The following is a 22,570-nucleotide window of genomic DNA, read 5'->3' as shown; positions in this document are numbered from 1 at the left end:
ATACAGAAAACAAACAAACACACACACACACACACACACACACACACACACACATCCCATTACTGGCTTCTGTCCGAGACCTTCAATGATTAAAGATTACATTCTGCACACTTTAACATTTCCTCTGCTCTGAGTAATTCTACAAGGACACACTTTTATACTTCCATTTGCTGTGTAAATGTGGCAGTGACATATATGACAATCACACATCTCAATGAAATGTTTTCTTTCTGCAGTTCTACTTTAATAATACTCTAATTTAATGTAGAAACTTTTGACAGGATGAAAAAACAGGCAATGATTTGGCAAGCACAGGCCCTGGTGATTGATTTCTTAACTTAAAAATACAACCCAGAGGCTCTGCCGTGCAATAGTGAAAGTTCATTTGTCTAGGTCTGAAAATGGAGCGTAAAATCACATTACACAAACTTCCAATCCCACTGATCCTCTGATAGCCATTATAGGGATCAGCACAAAGGACATTTAATGCCACCACTGTGAAATCTTGCAGATCTGACTCTATAAAGGGAGTGCATTTGAGCTTTGCTTTATCTGTGATTTAATACATTTTACTCTAGCACTGTGTTGCCTGATCTTTCATCTGTTTCTTGAAAGCTGTAGTATCAGAGGAATACAGGTCGAGCTCTGAGTTGTTTCTGATATCATATTTCTCTCTAATTCTCACAATTTCGTTTTACAGGGTTCCCACACCTTTTGACCAAAGAATATCCATTACTTTTTCAGTGGTGTTTCCAGGCATTCTGTAAAAACCAATAAGGTTTTTATAACATTTTTCATAAAGACTGCATTCACTTAGAGCCATTTCTGGCCAACAAAATAAGGGAGACTGAGGCTAGTTGTCACTCTGTCACAAGGCCTATATCTCCGTAATAATAATGTTTTAAGTCAGAAGTTCACATGCTTTATTTCTTGTCCAGCAGTGATTGTGTATGCTGGTTTAAAAACTGTATTACATTTCAATATATATGTTTGTAATTTTCCAAACTAAAATCCCAATATCATACTTTTTGTATGTTGAGTAAACAAGTAAATAAAACTACATCTATTTATTTATATATTTGTAATAAATTACAGTATAGCCAAGCAATAGCTTATTTTGGTCACACTTTATTTTAAGGTCCAATTCTCACTATTAAAAAAACATTACAACTTTTGCCTCAATAAACTCCTAATTTGCAGCTTATTAATAGTTAGAAAGGTAGTTGTTACATTTAGGTTATGGGTTAGGGATGTAGAATATGGTCATGATGAATATGTGCTTTATAAGCACTAATAAACAGCCAATATTTTAATAACAGGCATACTAATAAGCAACTGGTTAATATTGAGAATTGGTCCCTATACTAAAGTGCTACACTTATTTTTGTATGAAAAAAAAGTGTGCTTAATATGTTGTTGGTTGTACCTTTTTGTATGTTTTGTCATGTTACATATTTCATGGGCTCATGATTGTTTTTCTGTTTAAATAGGCTCTTATATACTATTTAATGGTAAATTCCCACTGTGACAGCAGAAATCTCTTTAAGAAAAGAAAGAAAGAAAGAAAGAAAGAAAGAAAGAAAGTACAAAAGTGTGCAACTAGCCTCTGCCTCTCTATTTTAAAGCTGAGAAAACAAGAACTATGTAGCATTCTTGATTTCTATTATTTTTCAAGACTTCACACTTTTTCACAACTCTCTGACAGTTAAGTACAAGAAAACCTGGAAACTCTGTACTTAACTTTGTATGATTATTTTAATATATTTGACAAATCCGCAAACAGTGCTACAAAACAACAACAATAAAAGCAACTTTTCACAGGGGTGGCATCCTAACTGGCTTTCACTTCTCACAGCACCGGAGACTCTGCCACAACGCTGATGTCTTACCTCTTGGCGACTGTGAACTGAAATGGAATCCTTTCATAGACTTGACTTAAAGCAATTAATCAATACAGTCAGTGTGTTTCTAAGATTAGGTTTCGGGCCTCACATCACTGCTCATGATATACAGTCATGGAAAAAGTCCGATGGCTGGAGGAAAGACTGCAGCTGGAGTCTATCACCAGCGAGGGATTTTTATATTTCAAGGTTCATTGAGTATTCTGTTTGCGCTAACATCAATTTTGCATACCGGTGACATTCCATATTATGAATATGGAAATTCCATATTGTGCATTCCAGAGAATTCAGGGGTTTCTAATGCATAGATGCATACAGGCACATTTTGAGTTAACACGCACCTCACTTTTCCTTCCTCATAGAGACCTAATTCAAATTGGATGAGTTATTAACAATTAATTGAGGCTAATCACTGATAAGCATCATTATAATCCTGCCAGTATCTGTTGCCATGGCAGCAATGGAGGTTCTTTCTAGGTGGCAATTTCAAAGAGTGCTCTGCTGCACGAAAGAGCAGAGGCTAGAAAAATATGATGTTTTTTTGCTGTGTGAGGTCCCACAAGTCTGCACAATGAAAAGCCACAAGATACACTGCCATATAAAGAGCTGCTGTGTCAGTGTACCATGTAGAGCAGGGGTCTCATACTACATTACCTGGGGGCCACTAGCCAGGCGGTGTTCTCCTTTAGAGAACCAGCCTTTTTACAACCACAAATTTGAAATATGTATATTATATATAGTAAATATTGGTGCAATACTTTGGCTTTTAAATACATTAAGGCCAGACTACCCTGTTGAAAAAAAACAGCATATGCTGGTTAAGTATGTTTTGAAGCATGGCAGCTGGTTTAAGCTGGTCCTGAGCTGGTTATAAGATGGTTATGAGCTGGTTTAAGCTGGTCATGTGCTGGTCATGAGCTGGTCCTAAGCAACTAACTCCTGATCAGCACCAGCTCATAACCAGCTCAGGACCAGCTCATGACCAACTAAGGACCAGCTTAAACCTGCTCAAACCAGCTGCCATGCTTCAAAACATACCAAACCAGCATATACTGTTTTTTTTCAACAGGGTATAGTGAAAATTGGTTTGTAATGACAAAGCTTGGCCCATAGTTTGAGACCCCTGATGTAGAGTCAGCATGACAAAAGGGGAGAAGAAATACCAACCTCGCACTGCTTTCGCCAAATGTCTATGTTCTTGCGCTGCGCTTTTGAGAAATGGTCCCATGCCTTTTGCCTGGTGGCAGCGGTGAACACAGCCGTAATCTGCTCAACTTTGGTGGGTAAGGAAGTCAGACAAGACAAGCCATTTATGTAGAGCTCGGCATCTGCGCCAGCAGTCAGACGCATCAGGACCCTCGCAACACTTCTCTGAGAGGCCCCTGATTGTGTCTGTTGTACTTACATCTCATTAGCTGCTGTTTCAATTCCTTAGGACTGAGGAAGGCAACAGTCTACAATGGATTTGTTGGAGAAGCACTAATAAAGTACTGAGTGTTTGATGTCAAACGTTGATTCAGGGTTTAGCTCAAAATGGGTACGTGTGCAGTTTTTATTTTGGCATTAGATGTTGGATTTGCGTTAGGATTGAGATTTGGACCAATTGTAAACTGTTGCCTGCTATTTATTAATTTGACCAAGTCTACAGTTTAGTAAACAATTATGTGATCATCTTTTTTAGCCTACTACAACTCTAAAATAAATAAAAAATCATAGTATTTCATGCACAAATGGTGTCACAATATCTTTCTGTCAAGCTGCCAATTACAAATCTCCATCACACATATTCATTCAAGCAAATTACATTTCTTTGTTTGAGCTGGTATATTGGCTTCTCACCTGTCCGGGCCGCAAAAAAAGATGAGTGAATCTGGTGTTGGCCTACCTTTAAGTTAAGTTGAACATCTCCACATCTGCTATATGGTCAGAGTGCTTCCACTGAGACTGTACTTACCCAGGGCCCTTCTATGGGCTATGGCTACAGTCACGCTGACATAGGCAGCTCGGTCTCAATGCAATCAAATCTCCTAGTGTGCATTTGTGTAGTGTATATCTGCAGTGATGTCTTGTGAACCGTGTAGGAGACACTGTGGCTCTGTTCCACGACTAGTGAGCTGCCTTGCTTTCTAACAGCATCCAAACTGAAATAGAACCTCGTAAGTGAGGGACTATTAGTGCGACACATGGAGTTTCAACACATAATTGAGTCTGCCGTTAGCATTTTCCTAAGCTAACAGCAAAATAAACACAAAATTAGAACTGTATTCTAGAATATGTGATTCTGATTGGTCACTCGCAGCATTCAGTGGTCAAATATTACCTAATATTTGCAGTAATCTGCCATCTTGTGTCTTAGTTTCTATTGTAGTGATATGACCTCAGAGGACTTCCCCAGCTAACAGGGAATGTTCTCACAATTTTAACTGACATTTTTTTTTAAGTTAAATGAATTGTTAGGACAAAACATTCCTAAAATAATGTTTATGGAACATTCTTATTAATATTTGATAAGTCTTGTGTAGTCAGACCTTCGGACTGACGGTAGAAGGTCTGGGAACCTTGGCCGCTTTGAATGGCCAAGCACCGCCCTAGGCTAGAGGCCATATGTCTGACAGGTAAAGCAACCAATCACGTTTCGTTTTGTGCTGCGTCATGTTTAGGGGCGTGGAAATGTCCACACAATAACAGAACGGTGTGTAAAACTCATGGACAAACTACATATTTTTGAAAAGCCAGCGTTTAGTTGATCCTGATAAGCACTCACTGGCTACGTTTACATGCACAATTTTTGGTTCAATCGGACTGAATTCATTCCGATTGATGAATCTGAATGTAGCGTTTACATGAACGCTAAATAAAGTGATCGGGTTGATGTGCGCGTTTATATGTCACAAGCTTCAAATCGGAATAGATTTTTTTTTACATGCGCACACTGCAAAAATATAGAGTTTTTCACTGTTTGCACATAATAACCACTCCTACATGGTTTCTTTATTTGTTTTTAACAGGAGAATTAATATTTATCAATTTATGGATAAATATACATATAAACTGCTGTGCCGTGCTGCTATTTATCACGTAGTAAAAATGCCCCTCCCCGCGCCCAAAATGGGTTGCAAGGACTGGTGGGAGGTTGTCCTGCTCCACTTCACATTTGCCGAGTGAAAGGAGAGTTTTATAATGACAGGACACGCATTTATACAACACTTTATTCAAAAGGAAGAACCGCTCGTTCTGCGCGTCATACGTCATTACGCTAGTTCTGCATCATTGCACATCCGCAGTCCTTTCAGCTTCGGGGTTCAATCCGTTTGAGTGTTGACATGCACTCTCAATGGTATTAGAAAAGGAATAAACCACCCCCTTCAAATCCGTGTATCATTGGATCATTCGTTTTTTGATTTAATATTGAAAGTAGAAAAATTAGAAAACGGCTCCTTTTTCGTTTTTTTTTTTTTTTTAATCCAAAACAAGGACAGGTGGGAGGTTGTCCTGCTCCACTTCACAGTTGCCGAGTGAAAGGAGCGTTTTATAATGACAGGACACGCATTTATACAACACTTTATTCAAAAGGAAGATCCGCTCGTTCTGCGCGTCATACGTCATTACGCTATTCTGCACTATTGCACATGCGCAGTCCTTTCAGTTTCGGGGTTCAATCCGATCGAGTGTTTACATGCACTCTCAATCGTATTAGAAAAGGAATAAACCACCCCCTTTAATCCGATCGAAATTTCATTCCGATCGAACTCAATTGGATCGATTGTAAGGCATTTGCGAACATCACACAAATGAACGATGGAATCTCCGCATTCCACCGGAAAACTAACATCTCTTCTCAACCATACGAGAGTCGTAAAGCTGAACCATTGTCAGCCCAGGCGCCAATTGTCTCAAATAAGTTCCTGTCCCGCTCACAAATATTCAAATTGTTAAAATATACTGAGGTTAACGTCTCGCTGGACGACCGTTGATAAAGTGTAAACTATCAAATTGGAAATCAGTTCTAATCAGGTTGACTTCGAATTTTCAGATTCGATTCCGTTCAAAACCTGAGCTAGAATAATAATGATTAATTCCCTAAGAAAAGTAATCTGACATTACATGATTAAGGTGTTTACATGAAGGCTTTTCAGTCCGATTGAGCCGTCAATCCGATTACAAACGGATTATTTGGTTGCATGTAAACGTAGCCACTGTCACAGTTGTAAACACGAGAGCTTTCTTCTTCCATGAGGGGGTTTGGCCTCACGGCATCTTTGTTTCCAGACGGAACATTAAAGAACGCGACACACATCTCCCGTAAATACTGTATAATTCAACCAATCCAATGACGACTTTAAAACTCTTGAAGTGTTTCCAATTTTGTGTGCTGTATGCATCAGATGTTCAGGCTGTGACTAATATTTTATATACTTTTTCAAAACGTTGCGAGAAAGCGTTCTTAGAACAACATTCTCGGAATGTCTTTATGATGTTATTATACATACTTGAAGAACGTTCTCAATGTTGAGAGAAAACATTCTTAGAACAACATTCTTAAAATGTCCTTATGTTATTTGTACTTGAAAGTTCTTGTTATGTTTTGTATTCTTTAATAATGTTATAATCACAACAAGAAAACTGGACATTTTAACGTTCTGAGAATATTAAAAATAAGGCAGCGGCTATTTGCACTAAGTGTAAATAGCGATAGAGGATGATACCTAATGTATCAATTAATAAGACTAAGTTTGATACTTGCATGTCTCGTCTGTCTGAAAGAGATTCCTGAATGCAATCTTAAGGCCCAAGATCTTTGCTGACGTTGGTTGATGAAAAGAGAACCAGTTTGCTTCAGAGATTCTTGGTGAGTGGAAAAGTCTAGGCCCGAAGGCCTGGCACAAGCTTGGGTATCCTGGAGCGTTTGCTCACATCTTCATCTTAGCATCTAACCGAACCACCGACTCTGGGAGGGTCACATGGGGTGATGCCTTTAAGGTCGGAGAAGATCCCCGCCTCTCAAGATGGGCTTGTCCAATGAGAAAGGCAGAAATTCCAAGCGGGAGGTTGCAATTGCTGGAGGGTTTTACGACCCTTTGTGTGAGGGCATGGTAATTTGCAAATGTAATTCGCTTGGGGTGTTGATGCACAAACTAATAAAGATTCTTAGAACACTAATATGTTGCATAGGTATAAACATACAATATACACTCTCAATTAGATCATCCGAATACGAATTAATAGAGACCAAACACGGTATATGTAAGGTTACATGAATGAGTGGTGCTATCATAAGCATGCATAAAATAGACTACAATACAACTGATAATATACAAGACAGCAATAATATACACAATGACCTGAAGGATATGTGTGTTCATTCAAAGAAAGGTTTTCCTATGAATTAATTAGTAGAAAAGTCCATTTCTACTGTGCATTGTGTCTCTTCCTTAAGAAAAAGGCAGTGATTTTCCCTACTTACATTCCATTAGGTCGTAAATGTATCTGGTGTCAGGGTTGCCATGGTAACCAGGGGGGGCCTGGTGTCGTTGCAGACATCCTGGCATCCAGTTTATTGGGTGAGGGGACTGTGACGATTTGTTAATCTAATGAATAACTGATTTGTTAAATCAAATGAAAAATTGTGTGTTTGATTGGTCCAGATGCTACACACCTTATTGGGACAATAAAGCCCTCCCTACACCTACCCTAACCCTACCCGATACTTTATTTTCAACTTTTTGATTATTTCCTTAATTTTAATTGAAAATAAATGCCTTTCCGATGTGATATGATATTTGAAAAGGGAGAAAAAACAAGTTCGGTAAAAGGCAGATTCGAACCCGGGTCGATCACGTCAAAAAGACTACAGTACGCGCTTTACCATCTGTTACCATCTGTTTCACCATATGTGGTCTTAAAGTTAGTACACGTTTGCTTTAGAAACGTTTCAAAAAAAAATTCCCACGACGTTTTTATACCATCTCGCTCTATTGTGTATAATAAAGGTGCAGTTATGCATTATACACAGAGTGAATGTTTTTGGGCTTGAGAGGTACCGTTAAGGCATGGTTCTTGTTCTTTGTTTTAAAGGGGTCATCGGATGCAAAATTCAGTTTACATGTTGTTTGAACATAAATGTGTGTTGGAAGTGTGTGCACACATCCACCCTATAATGATAAAAATCCACCCGGTGTTTTTTTTTTTAAATCCCTATTTTAAAACCCCCTTTCTCAAATCAGGCTGTTCTGAGATTCCTGTTAGAATGACGTAGTTCTGCACAGGCCCCTCCCACGCTAGCTGCTTGACAAGGCCGTCTTACCTTAGACCCGCCCTGAGTGAGCTGTGAGCTGTCCGCCATTGTGTCGACTCCGGTGCAGGGGAAGATTCTAGTACACCCCCAAAACAAAATCAAGACTTTGTAAAAGAGCATAATAGGACCCCTTTAATAATGTGCTAGTTAGCAAGTTTCGCGGCTAAATGCGGCTAAAGTTTACCGTCTGCTCGTCACCCCACGGAAGAGAGGGGCAGGGTGAGCAGAGCTCATTAGCATTCAAAGTGACATGCAAGGAAACGGCTTGCTATGAACAGAGCTTATTTTGACAAGGTAAAAAGGGTGTTTTTTACACTACCATTGAGAATTTTCAACCAACGTATGTTATAGACTTTTCATTAAGACCCTAAAGAATCATATCAACTTGTGGAAAATGGGCATCCGATGACCCCTTTAAGGCCCGTGCAGACCTCTTAAAAGGACACAGCATAAAAATGATGACATAGTTCTGGTCTCTGTGAATACAATCAGAGACAATGATAACTTTAGCTACATTAGCCATGCAATTTCTATTTCTATGGAAATGACTCGATTTCGAACATGAAATTTCACAGAGCAAATATAAATGTGATGCAGCTTAAGATGGATTTTGTCTCAATGTATCATGGCATTATCTTCTTCGTGAAGGATATATGTGTTGGCTTTTATAATGCCCACCTTTTATAACCTCACCTATGATGCCTATGTAGGCAGCTCTCTAGGTTTTGGAACAGAGCCCATGTCTTGCCTGTTACAGTTAGGGGCAGTGTAACGTATATGGTAGTTCTGGACATACAAATACACTCCTACTGGCAGTACAGTCATATCAAGATGAGTGAGAAAAGTCCAACAATCAGATCAGAGACAGAGCCCACTTAAGGACGGCTATATCATCTTGCTCTGTACAAAGGATGAGCGGTTGTCATGGCAACACTAGATGAAAATCTCATAGTAACCTGTTGGGATACAAACAGTGAAGGCAGGAGGTATCTTACATTGTGTGAGAATGGCAAGCAGGGAATTCTTAAAGTGTTCTTTGGCCAGCTCCATCTCCTCCTCGTGCTGAGCTTTCTCGTTCATTAGGCGCCGCACGTGGCTGTTCGCTGACTGGATCATGGAGTAGAAATGGTTCGCAGAGCGTCGGTTCACCTCACCTCTGTCGATCCACGTGAACAGCACTGCCGTTGCCTCACTGAACTTGTTGTCATCTGGAGAAATGAATAAGGAAAACTGTCATTTTTACTTCATCTACTTATGACAGAGACTGCCGTAACACTTACTTTGCAGGCTTGACAAAGCCAGCGTACAGTTCAAAATCCCTTACATGAGACACATTTTTAACTGTAATTTCCCTCTAAAGCTTTGGTCTTAGGTTCCATTAAGAATCTTTAATATCTATGGAACCTTTCCACTGAACTCTTTACAGCAGAAAAAGGTTCTTTAGATTATTAAAACGTTCTTCACACTAGGAAAATAGATAATAGGAAAATATTTATTTTAAGAACTTTATTCAGAAAGGTTGTTGGGGAACCTAAAATAGTTATTCTATTGCATCGCTACGAAAACCCTCTTTTGAAACCTTTTTTAAAGAGTGTACTAAACTTGTTACAGACCTTCAGTCTCATATCAAATATGCTCTCAAAAATATAAAATCTGGAACTATGGTGCAGGTTGGCTTACAATAAGTCGGCATGAAATGTAAATTCATCCTGTCTATTTTCTATTACATATTAAATGATCTTATTATAAACAACTGATCCATATGTTTAATCATTGATAAGTCAGACTTCTCTTTGATGATATAACTCTGCTGTTCCAATCATTTAGTCTGCTTAAACCCTGGGCCTTTCTTACAATCGAGCAAGTTCACATTCAGATCTCCATCCAATCAACAACTGAAGCATAGAGTTAAGTCCCCGTCCTACTTTTTGTCATTTTTGATAGTTTGTTTCACAATATGTGAAACATATGTGAACATGTCACTGGTTTTATGTGTAAATTTTCTACAGTTTTCCCCATAAAGCTATTATATGTCTTTACACTATTTACCTGTGTAATAGGCTACTGTAAAGCTGCCCTGACACAATCTGTATTGTAAAAAGCACTACAGTATATAAATAATGGTGACTTGACTTGACTTGACTAAAAGATTGAAATGTAGTGCCCAAGTTTTATGTACTTCTGTTATAGTGCTTCTATTGGTTTGGAACAATATAAGGCTGCTTAAATATATATTTTTAATATACATTTCAGGCTGTTCTTTCTTAGTCTTCCAGCAGTTCAAAATTCAATAACCTGAGTTAAGTAGCTACACACCTGCCATCTATACATATATCCAACCATTCATACTGTATATCCTGTCTAGTAACCACACCAGCAGCTTTCTATAGCACCACTAGAACACCCTAGCAACAAAGTTTTAAAATTCAAATCTCATAAGGCCTACATCCCCTTCACACTTCAAAATCTCTCCTCCCAAGATTTTACATTATACAAAACTCAACCTTCAAACTCGAATCTCTTTCCAATCTGCTCAAGCATTCAATACACAAGCCTTATAACCTTCACAATTCAAGACTTTACTACACTTTCAGACAACACTTGTCTTGACAAACTTTCCTTTTTCAGTTAAAGTATTGAATGTAATTTTAAGAACTTTTAGATGATTAGTTTAGCCACAAGAAATGATAGGGAGATCAGGATTGGACCTCACGTCCACATGCTACACTAAACGCTAAGCCACGGCTCTACCTTTAGGGCCTAATTTAAAGACTCTTTCCCTGCATTGTCTTTTTCTATTGGACAAGAACATCATCTCATCAGTGTGTTCAGTCACGGCTCGTGAATCAGTAACTAACCCTGCATTTTTCCTGTCTAAACATGAAGTGTAATTTCAGCCTGAGTAGCTGAGACATGAGGCATTGAGTGTGGCCTCTCCCAAGCTTTAGTAATCTGCTCACTGTGGACCCGTGTGAAATACATTACTAAAATTGGAAGAATAATTGAATTTTGCCACAAAGTCAGTGCAGTAGGGCTGGCAGTAAATTCGATCCCTTCCTTAATGAGATCCCGTGCACGGAAACAACATCATTCCCTGCATCTGTGCACTTTTCACCAGACTTATTGCTTCAACTCACCACAGTATAACCGATTTCAAGCCAAGCAGGAGAATGACATCACGAGAGATGTATCAATTATACTGAACCTCCTTAAAATACGTGCTCAACTCATTTAATTTGAATTTTAGATTTGATATCCATTTTAGTCATTTTTCAATTAAATAAATGTTATTCCCATGTGAGGTTGGTAAGAGACCCAAGGGACTCTGAGCGTTCGAGATCAAGAGCAGGTATGTTATTAAGGTGGCACTCAAACTTCCCAGCTAATTAAAGGGAATTGAATTCTCCCGACCCTCGGGCAAAAATGCCATCTGACGAGAATAAAAATAATTTCCACAGTCAAATGAGCCTGCTCTGTCAATCTCACGTCTAATGAGAGACTCCACAAGCAATGCAAATGTGAAATCTCCACACTCTCCCTCGAAATTCCCAGCATTCAGTCATCCGACCTCTCCGTAACTCAGACACTATGTAAGCCGCCACGCTACTGCCAACTCAGTCAGCGTCAGTTATGGTCGGGAAATTAGCTTTGTTTTAAACATCGCTCATATTAATTTTTCCATGAAAGCGTAATGTGGCAATGAGCATTTACTTGCCAGAAAGCATTAACCAGGGGCTGGGCTGTTTGAATGAATAGCATTAAAGTGTTTCCAAATGCAAGAGACAGAAAGCAGCAATGGATAGAATTAAGAGTCAATAACGGCCTGAAGAACGGCCAGATTTGAGAATGAGGGAAACGGTGTATTTATAATAAAAAGGGCTTTTTAATGTACATCTGCACTCTTACATTAAAATATTTTTTAACTATTGGACATTTTTTGATCTTCTAGTAAATAAACTCTGTTTAAAACACTCTTTACATTATTTGTACACTATCAGTGTCTAATATGGTATACTGTTCCGTTTTTGTTTTTTTTTATTTCTGAAACTTCATTTCCATAATCTATTACATCTGTCAAGGCATTATATGGGTATTATCTGATATAAATTACATTTTAAAGATTTGTGAAGTAAAATGCGACTCTTGCTAAAGCTAATTTCATAGCTAGCTACATTTTATGAATGCTAACTACACAAAATAAATTCATATTTTCATGCTTTTTACGTAATTGAAATTGACAATAAACAATACAACTTTTCTGTTCACAATTGATTTGTACCTTTCATTTCCTTGCTGTCACTTTATCTCCTTGATAAACAAGTACACTCACTTTTGGTAAGACTTTATTGATGTTTTTTATTTAATTTATAATATTTATTAATGTAAATGTAGAATTGTCACTTAAGGAACATTCGTCATTTGAGTAAATCTGATATAAATAAATTTCACACAATAAAATGTTATTTTACTCTGATTAGATTATATATGTAGTTTTATAGATATTTAATTAGATAATTATATAGTTTTTAGAAATCATTAATTAAAGAGGTTTTTTACTTTTTCGTAAAAGCTAATGTGTAATTGCTGTTTTTAAGTGAAAATCAGGGTCTGAGGTAAAACAATCAAATCTGTGCATAAAAAGCAAAAGTAAATGATGGAAGTAGTGAAGTGTTTTAAAGATTTCTAATGTAACTATAAAATAAATATGTAATATGTGAATCAATTAAAAAAAAGATTAAAAAAAAAAATAATTGCACAAATATGCCAAAAAAACAGCAACACAAATACCGATGTTCATTTGCATGCTGTTGATACTTAAACAGATACCACTAGCTGTAGTCAATAAATATTTGCAGCATAATTGTTTGCATCTAAACAAGGGTTTAATTGGAGAGGCAACTGGATGTCAGGCATGAGCAGAACTGAGCCAGACACCAGAATATTGAAACTGTCTGAGATGTTTTGTCTGTTGCCTCCTGGGCTCAATAAACATAAGAACATGCAGACAGAGCTGGGGATGCGCCACGCAGGGAGAATGGGAAGTGCTTGACATGGGAAGTGCTGTGATTGCTGATGAGGTGGAGGCTGCAGTCAAGTCCCCATCATCGAAATGAAAGCAGTCTCTCCAGAGAGACAAGAGCTCAGAGAGGCATGGAAACCACTGCAGCCAGCACAACTCAACCATCACTACCTTCCTGGAGCCGCTAGCTGTAATCAAATCACAGCATGGGAAAACAGCTGTCAGCCAGGAACGGCTCTGAAATTAAAACATGAAAGGTGACATTACAAATATGTGTGAATGTCAAAGGGGTGTGATGGATTGGTGTAACTCTAAGGTGGAAACACAGCATGTGACGCCTTGAAAATGATCCTGTATAATGAAAATCTGACATCTTGCATGAGTGCTCAAACCTCTCTAGATTCAGAAATAAACATTGTGAAATATTTTAAACCTCACACTAACTATTCTTGCCTGTCTGAAAACGGTAGGAGATCTGCAGAATATTTACAGCCAACCCCTGAGCAATATTGCTGACGCAACACTTACTGTATGTCCATGTAAAGCCATAGAAGAGAAGAAAAAGTATCACAAATTACTTAAAAACTTAAAAGCACATAAGCACCCTAAAAGCAAAAGAACATTTAGTCAACCTTGGAGTTAGGGTTCCTGCGATAGACGGTGTTGACGGTTTTACCGGTGTGAAGCCGCAACAGCAGTTATGTCACTTGCCCATCGCAGCACCGCCCCTACCGTCGTTTTGATTTTATATAGTAATAAAAATCATTTAGTTCAGTTAGAGAACAGACACTACAGTTAAAACTGAATGCAGCTGCTCAATGCAGCGTGCTGAACGACAGTCGCATCACAGATGAGATTTCATTTATCACATGAGGAGAAGCTGACAAGAAGAGAGACAAGACAAGACAATGGCAGAAGAGTTTCAAAATGACATGCAGAAGCGCCTGTTTTAAAAATATTTTGGATTTTGAAAAGCCTGTTAACTTCTACCATTTCTCTAAGGTGATATTGGAAGTTTTTTTTTAACATTCTTATTTATTTGGTTCCACAGTGTTTGCTGATTTTTATTTATTTAAACTGTGTATTTTTTTTAAATTTCACATCAAGTATGTCGTGTCTCCAAGCTTTCTTATTCGTTTTGCTAATAAACATAAGTTTCTTATTTATTTGGTTCCACAGTGTTTACTGATCTTCAGTTTTGTATACCTAAACTTTGTGTAAGTTATTTGTTATTTTATATTAGACATATAGCATGGTGTATTTTTATTCGTTTTGTTAATAAAAGTTCTATGTTCTACGTTTTATTTTGTTGTTGCTTGAATTCAATTCAAGCAATTGATGCCGAATTGCGGCTAATTTGAAAGTGAAAGTAAAATGCGCATGGCGCTTTTAAGCTATTTAAAAGTGAAGGAAAGTGAGGAAAAGAGGGAAAACTCAAACGAATTAAAAACAAACAAAAAAGCAAAAAATCAGTCCCCTAACACAACACAACGAAACAAACAAAATAAATAAATAAAACAAAACAAACAGTCCCCTAACAAAACAAAAAAGAAAGAAAAAAAATCACTCCCCTAACACACACACAAAAATCAGGCCCCTTAAAAAAAAAAAAAAAAAAGGCAGTCCCCTAGCAAAACAAAACAATCAGCCCCTAAGGTAACACTTTATTTTAAGGTGTCCTTGTTACACATGTTACATGTATTTACTATTATAATAACAATCAATTATGCATAAATACATGCAAATAACCCTAGCCAAAACCTAATCCCATATAGTAAGCACATGTAGTTAATTAATATTACTCAGTACATTAATGTATAATTACACTGTAACAAGGACATCTTAAAGGGGTCATCGGATGCCCATTTTCCATAAATTAATATGATTCTTTAGGGTCTTAATGAAAAGTCTATAATGGCTGCACTTTATTTTACAGTACATGTACTTACATGTACTTACAGTGTACTTACAGTGTACCTACCTAAGAAAGTTCTGGTAATATAAGATAACTACATGGGGTAGGGTTAGGTTTAGGGATAGGTTCAGGGTTAGTACCTAGTTATTACCTAGTTATTGTAATTACTATAATAAGTACATAGTATGTACATGGGGAACAGGACTGTAAAATAAAGTGCTACCTCTATAACATACTTTGGTTAAAATGTCTCAGTGGTAGTGTAAAACAACACCCTTTTTACCTTGTCAAAATCAACTCATGATACTGTTTACTTTAGCCGCGGAACTTGCTAACTAGCACATTATTAGGAAAGACGAATTGCAAAGATTCATAAAATAACCTTATACTCCTTCTGTAGGTGAAGCTGGATCACAAATGATTCACGCGAAGATAGACACATTTAGGTATATCGGGGGTGCATTCCCTTCAAAAACAAAGGTAATCCACTGCGTCTTCAGTGGCTCAGATGTCGGGAGTAAATGACGACTGCTATGTTCATTATTACATCCAACAACAAAACACCTCAATCGCTTAGGAGACATTCTTGTCTACATCTGCTCTGGCATCGAAACAATGGCAGACTGATGACAGCTCACTCAGGGCGGGTCTAAGGTAATATGCTAGTGTCAATCAACAATCGTGGGAGGGGCCTTGGTCTGTGTGACGTCACACAGACAGGCATCTGAGAATGGTTTGATTTGAGAAAGGGGAAATGATTTAATGAGATTTAAAAAAAAAAAACACTGGGTGGATCTTTATCATTATAGGGTGGTTGTGTACACACACTGCCAACACACATTTCAGTTCAAACTACTTGTAAAAGTGCATGTCACATCAGATGACCCCTTTAAAATAAAGTGTAACCATAAAGTGTAACTATGTCCCATTTGGTTCTTATAGACAATAATGACATTAAAAGAAGAGAAAATGGGATGTTTAAGTCTCACACATGTCTCTGGTACAGTTTCAGAAGAAAGATAAAATGATCTGAGCTGCTATTCACAGCTTTACTTTTATGTCATATCAACAATTTTAGGATAAACATCTGAGACAAAGATGAAACTCAAATGAGACCCCATTTAAAGGGCACTACTATTGGTCTTCAATGCTATGACAAAGCAATTAAGCAAACTCTTGCACAATATCCAATAGACTAGAATCAACCAAAGGCCATTTTAAGCACACTAAAAGCAAATTAAAACTATTTAGTCAACCTTGGAAACCCTTTGGCTTTCCAGAAGCCTGGTACTCAGTGTTCACTTCATTGGCAATCATTGGTCTCATTGAAGCTGATGAATGGAACTAGCTGATCATATAAACACACCAGTCTCACAGAATAAACAACAGCTGGGGCTGTTCGGCTGGCAGCTACAGACGGGAAAGAGGACTGAAGCGTAAGAGCCTCAAAACTATGTAGCCACTCATTAATGTCCGTCACATCTTCAGAGATCAGTTCAGGACAGCTGCAACACGTCTGAAGGAAGGCAGACCTGGTGGCGTAGGTCATCTTACCACACTCTGCCTTTATAAGAAGCATAAAAGTTCTGCCTTGAAGCTTTTCCTAAGAACCCAAATTTCTCTGGGCATTACATTAATGATGACAAATCTGTGCTTTAAAGGCTAGATGAGATCATGGCACCACAGTCTGTGGGAAAGCTTACCTTTCAGTTTCTCAGCCAAAAGAGCTGCCTCATGCTCAGAGTAGTGCATTATGGGAGGAGGTGATGGAGGTCTCAGCTGCTCCTCGTGGATTTTCTGTCGGTGCCGCTCCTCTCGTGCCAGCAATCTTTGTTTGCACTCCCACTCATACAAGTCATCTCTCGCCTGAGCAAAATCTACATGTATGCGGCCCGAATCCTTTTTATCAGTGCTGGAGCCAATGCGCATCCGATAGCCTAGGACAACAAACATTATTCAGCAAACAGAGCTCTCATACAGGCTGCTTGCATATATCATCTATCAGTTCACTAGAATAAACATATTGAATGCGAAATAGGATTTGCTTCATTCCAAGGTGTTCCTTCCTGCAACATAAATAAAAGCCCCTGCTGAACAAAACAGTACAGCCGGTCATGCTATGTTGCATGTATGTTGCAGCATATGCATCAGATGTTGCATATGCGCTGGTACCTAGCTGATTGGGAGCTGATTTAAGTGGACTTTCAGCAAAGATAAATGCAAGATGTATTTATTTTCCTACTGGGTTATTATCTATTACTATAAAACAAGATAAATTACACATAAAAAAACACAACAGAGAGGTAAAGAAACAAAACAACGAGCTCCATAATGAAAAAAATATATATTTACATAAATAAAAAAACAATGACAAACCAGAGAGGTAGAAAAAAATAATCAGTCCCCTAACAAAACAAAACAAACATTTACTTGTATAAATAAAGACGCATCAGAAAGGTAAAGAAACAAAACAATAAGTTCCCTAATGAAATGAAACCAAACAAAACAAACAATGACACACCAGAGGCAGAAAAAGTAATCAGTCCCCTAACAAAACAAACATCTACTTGTATAAATAAAAACACATCAGAAAGGTAGAGAAACAAAATAAGTTCCTTAATGAAACTAAATAAAACAAAACAAAACAAAACAAAACAAAACAAACATTTACTTGTATAAATAAAAATACATTAGAAAGGTAGAGAAACAAAACAAACTGAACTAAACAAAATTAAACAAAACAAAACACAAAGAGATGCCAAAGAGGTAGAAAAAAATGAATCAGTCCCTAACAAAACAAAACAGTCCACAACAAAAGGTAGAGAAATTAAACAAAATAGGTTTCCTAATGAAACAGAATGAAACCAAACAAAAAACAAAGACACACCAGAGAGGTAGAGGGCCTTGTCCACCATGAACTCCTCACTAAAACGAATGTGGCAGAAGTTTTTCTTGCTCTTGCGGATGGCGACAATCTCTCCACACTGGTCAAACACTTCTTTGATGATCTCTTCTGTTGCATTCTCCGGAAGGCCACCAACAAACACCGTCTTGCACCCTGGAGGTCTCTCTCTCGTGGAGGGAGGAGGAAGATCTGCAGAATCCACAAAGATGTCTTACTGCACTCATACTGCATGACTAAACATGACATAGATCAAATGAACAATTTTTTACCCCCCACATTAACTTGCTAATTTTTTATATTAAATTTCTAGAACTTTTCTGGAAAATAATTTGCACCTGATTCTCAAAATTTAGATAATACAATCCATAGATAGATCAATGTATAGGTCACATTTTATTATTAAATTTAGAAAATAATGTAAAATACTGGTAAATAAAAAGAAACGTTGATTACAAACAATATAAACATGTAGCTTATTTTAGTTTCCCTCACTCCACAACTTCAAAACAGAAATGAATATGCCTGAAGCAATTCTAAATTATAGTGACATTCATTATAAACATAATTTATTATAAAAACCAAACCTAAACAAATTGACTTAAATCAAAACTGAAAATACCGGCGTGTGGGAACACATAAACTTGGGTTCAGGTACCTCTGTAATTCAGTGCAAATCTAAATGTGTGTGCTTTTTTTGCATCTTTTGTATGTTTGCTGCTAATTGCATTATATAAATCGCTTTGGAATACAAGTTGCAGCAGGTTTCAGATGATTAAAAAACAAGACTTTTTGGAATATTTTGGAAAACACGGAAAAGTCCGAAGTCAGAAATCTGAGGCCAGACTGAAAATCTTCTATATCACCTTATATTGACATTACATTGTTGAATTATCATTAATTTACTTCCATTAACAAGAAATAGATTCTTATGCAGTGTGCAGTCCATGTGGATAAAATTAACTGTTTTAGGGTTCATTTCAATTTATAGTATTTAGGATAAAAGCTCTACAGATTTAATATTTCGTCTTTCACTGATTTTCCACATTGGAGCATTTAATAAACACTGTCCTGTGGTTGTTGCGATTTCAGTAACTGTAAAACATTTGCCATAAAGTTACAGGTCTTTCAGTGGAACATTTTACCACACAGTTACAGGTCATTCAAAATGGCACAGACTGTACTTCATATAATTACCATGACATCAGTAGAAGTAAATAAGGGTTGGCTACGTTCATCTGTGCGCCTGCTTTTATGGCGAAAGCTCTAATAATTGTGCTGCGGTAGGTTGCTGTAAAATGCTTACTGGGATTCTGCGGGAAAAGTGTGCAGCTCTTGCAGTGGATGATTTCCTTAATAACAGGAAGTTCTGCTGCCACAGGATGGGGCGGGACCAGACTGATGCCAGCCATCATGGGATTGATTGGGGTGATGATGCCAAGGTTGGGGTCAAAACCCTGTATACAGATGGAGTCTGGAGAGGGAAACAGACAGAGTCATTGATTTGGACCTCAGCACTGGAACCATCTGAGCACAACCACAAAGAAGCCAAAGAAGTAAGAGCAAAGCTGGTGAAAGACCAGCGGAGATGAGAAGAGACTTGGTCACTGCTCTTACTGCAGACGACAAAACCCAGAAAATCTACTAAAGATTAGTTTCTTCTTCAATGAGCTTTCATCACACTAAGCCGCACAGGATCTGAGACCGGAACGCATTGGATTTGTGCAGTAAACCGTGTGCACTGTAAACCACGACAGAAGTCCTACACCTGCATGCACACTTTATATTGTACATACATATAATTCATAAAACACATAAAAACATACAAAACAAATAAATCTGTTCAGTTTCAAAAATGTCCCCTGCAAATCACTCAATTATTATACTTATTTCTTAAAACTCATCTTTGATAATCATGTTATTCATGTCTTTAAAATGGCTTCAATATAACTCACTTAGCCTACCTAATTTATTATACGTAGACTCATAAACATGAGTCTGCTCTAAACACAATCATGTATGAAAAACAATCAAATTTTGTGAAGCAGCCTGTTTAATAACAATTTTCTCAGGTGTCCTGATCATGTTGACTGACTAATCAGAAGGTATCTTAAACCTCTTTTTAAAAAATTGTTAAGAGTAAAAATTCATTCATTCAAAATGCATTCATATTAACACTCAAAAGTGAGATTATTGAGAGCTTGCTTTTGCAATCCTGCATTGAAAATCTGAAGCCTACCTGTAAACTGCGCTTTCACTGTATGTATCTAAAAGGTGTTTCCACTACTACATTGTAAAATAATATATATAATGTTCATTATAAAAAAAAAAGAAAAGTTGGCATTTCTATGAAAATGAGAAAATGTGTTTTGTCTTACTAATAAGGCCTCTTAACTAAAAAGGTCATGTTCAGTTCGTTATAATTACTGTGCTGAACCAATTATAAACACTCAGTAATTTGTTCTCATTAAAACAGCTTGACATACAGAGAAATGAATATTACTGTGTTTAAAATATGTTTAAAATCTTCACTCTCATGAGATGAAAATTCCAGTCTTAATACTGGACTAATAAAAGCTTATTTATTTGTTTGTTTATTTATTTTTCCACACGTGCACACAACTCCAGTCCATCAATTAAAGAGGACCTATTATGCAAAAATCACTTTTATAAGTTGTTTGAACACAGTTGTATGGCCTCAGTGTGTGAAAACAGCCAGCCTATAATGGTACAAATCCACCCACTCATTTTTTTATAATCCCAATCTCTCCAAACGAGCGGTTTCAGATTCTCCCTCTGTACACTGAAGGGAAAAAATCCCGCCCATTTGTGACGCTTTCTGCCCTATTAGCATAGACACAGCCCTGAGTGAGAAGCAGCAGTCCGCCATTACTGTTTTCTTGCTGTAGCTGCTGGACAATGTCAGCGCCAAAGCAGCATTTCAAGTGTTTTATGTTGGGATTCACCAATGAACATAGGAGTCATATTTTGTTTTCCAAACTGCCTTTCTGAAAGAGCTTCTTGGCACTCTGTAAGGCTAATGTTGCTAAAGCTACCATTATCTCTGCCTGTTTTCACTGGTGCTGCCTTCACATGCTACCAGAATGATTGTAAACAGGAATGTGGTAGTTAAAGATTGCATATGAAAGCAATGTTAAGTCAACCGCTAACATTTTTCGACCTCATAATCACAAATGGGACTTATAAAGTTTGTGATAGCACGTTAAGGCACAATGAGACTTTTTTATCACGCTATGCTCCTAGTCTGTGTGATTCATAAATGCGTATTTATTATGCACAGCACAATCAGATGACTGACTTTTAAACCAAGTACGTTTTCTGTAAAGATAACAGGCTTGTACTAATAGTGGAATGTTTATTTTTATGCCGGAGCATGAGCTACTGAAGCTCTGCCCTCTTCTATAAGGGGGCCGGGAGAACCAGCTCATTTGCATTTAAAGGGACACACACAAAAACGGTGCATTTTGGCTCATACCCTAAAAGTGGCAATTTTAACACCCAGTTCCAGCGGTGCGAAAACGCCAAAAAGTGGGTAGTTCCACAATTAGTTCTGGTGCTATGAAAAGGTTCCCGCGGTGCGAAAGGCCCTAATGCTTCCTCCAGTGAAAATGTTGATCTCCTGTTATCCTCTCACATCAAAATCCACAGACACATTTGTTTACAACAGTTTTGGACTGTTTTTGCTTGTAAACAGTGCTTGATCTGTTTGGCAAGAGTTTTGTTGCGTTTACACAGTTTTGACCAGCAGGCGTCACCAGCATATGGTATTTAGAGTGAATCATTTTACAAACTAATTTGTTCAATTGATTGGAAGCTTCGAAATGGTTTGTTTCTCCCATCATTACAGTACAATCAGATGACTGACTTTTAAACCAAGTACGTTTTCTGTAAAGATAACAGGCTTGTACTAATAGTGGAATGTTTATTTTTATGCCGGAGCATGAGCTACTGAAGCTCTGCCCTCTTCTATAAGGGGGCCGGGAGAACCAGCTCATTTGCATTTAAAGGGACACACACAAAAACGGTGCATTTTGGCTCATACCCTAAAAGTGGCAATTTTAACAAGCTATAAAAAATTATGTGGGATATTTTGAGCTAAAACTTCACATACACACACATCAGAGACTTATTTTACATCTTGTTAAAATACATAGGCCAACTTTAACATCTGGTGAAGTGAGAAGCAGTAAGAAACAAATGCATCATTAAGGAGTTTTTACTTTAAACCTTCGCTTTGGGACAAAATACCAGTCCATAGTTCCGACTGTTTTTGCTTGTAAACAGTGCTTGATCTGTGCATATTTCTCTCCTGATTCAGACAAGACAACTTTTTAGAAAGCAATAGAGGACTCATAGTTTAGCTGGAAGCAATGGTTTGAAGTTAAAACATCTTAATGATTGATTTGATTCTTACAAACTTGCAGCTTTACACTTCACAAGACAGTAATTGATGGACTGGAGTCATGTGGATTAATTGTGATGTTTTTATCAGCTGTTTGGACTCTCATTCTGACGG

General features: G+C 37.6%; 1 protein-coding gene across 3 annotated transcripts in view; it reads right to left on the bottom strand.

Annotated features, from left to right (window-relative positions):
* Positions 1 to 22,570, bottom strand: part of LOC107661308 (ecto-NOX disulfide-thiol exchanger 1-like) — a 119,682-nt gene that overhangs the window by 20,737 nt on the left and 76,375 nt on the right. For all 3 annotated transcript variants that reach the window (XM_016450819.1, XM_016450821.1, XM_016450820.1), the window contains 5 exons: positions 19,340 to 19,507; positions 18,019 to 18,225; positions 16,835 to 17,068; positions 9,192 to 9,404; positions 3,069 to 3,175 (listed from right to left, as the gene is read on the bottom strand). In XM_016450819.1, the coding sequence (XP_016306305.1) occupies positions 3,069 to 3,175; positions 9,192 to 9,404; positions 16,835 to 17,068; positions 18,019 to 18,225; positions 19,340 to 19,507 (929 nt within the window). The remainder of the gene's footprint in view (positions 1 to 3,068; positions 3,176 to 9,191; positions 9,405 to 16,834; positions 17,069 to 18,018; positions 18,226 to 19,339; positions 19,508 to 22,570) is intronic.

This window comes from Sinocyclocheilus anshuiensis, unplaced genomic scaffold (assembly GCF_001515605.1).
Source record: "Sinocyclocheilus anshuiensis isolate Anshui unplaced genomic scaffold, SAMN03320099.WGS_v1.1 scaffold507, whole genome shotgun sequence".
Classification (NCBI taxonomy): Eukaryota; Metazoa; Chordata; class Actinopteri; order Cypriniformes; family Cyprinidae; genus Sinocyclocheilus; species Sinocyclocheilus anshuiensis.
This window is presented reverse-complemented; position numbering and strand designations above follow the sequence as displayed.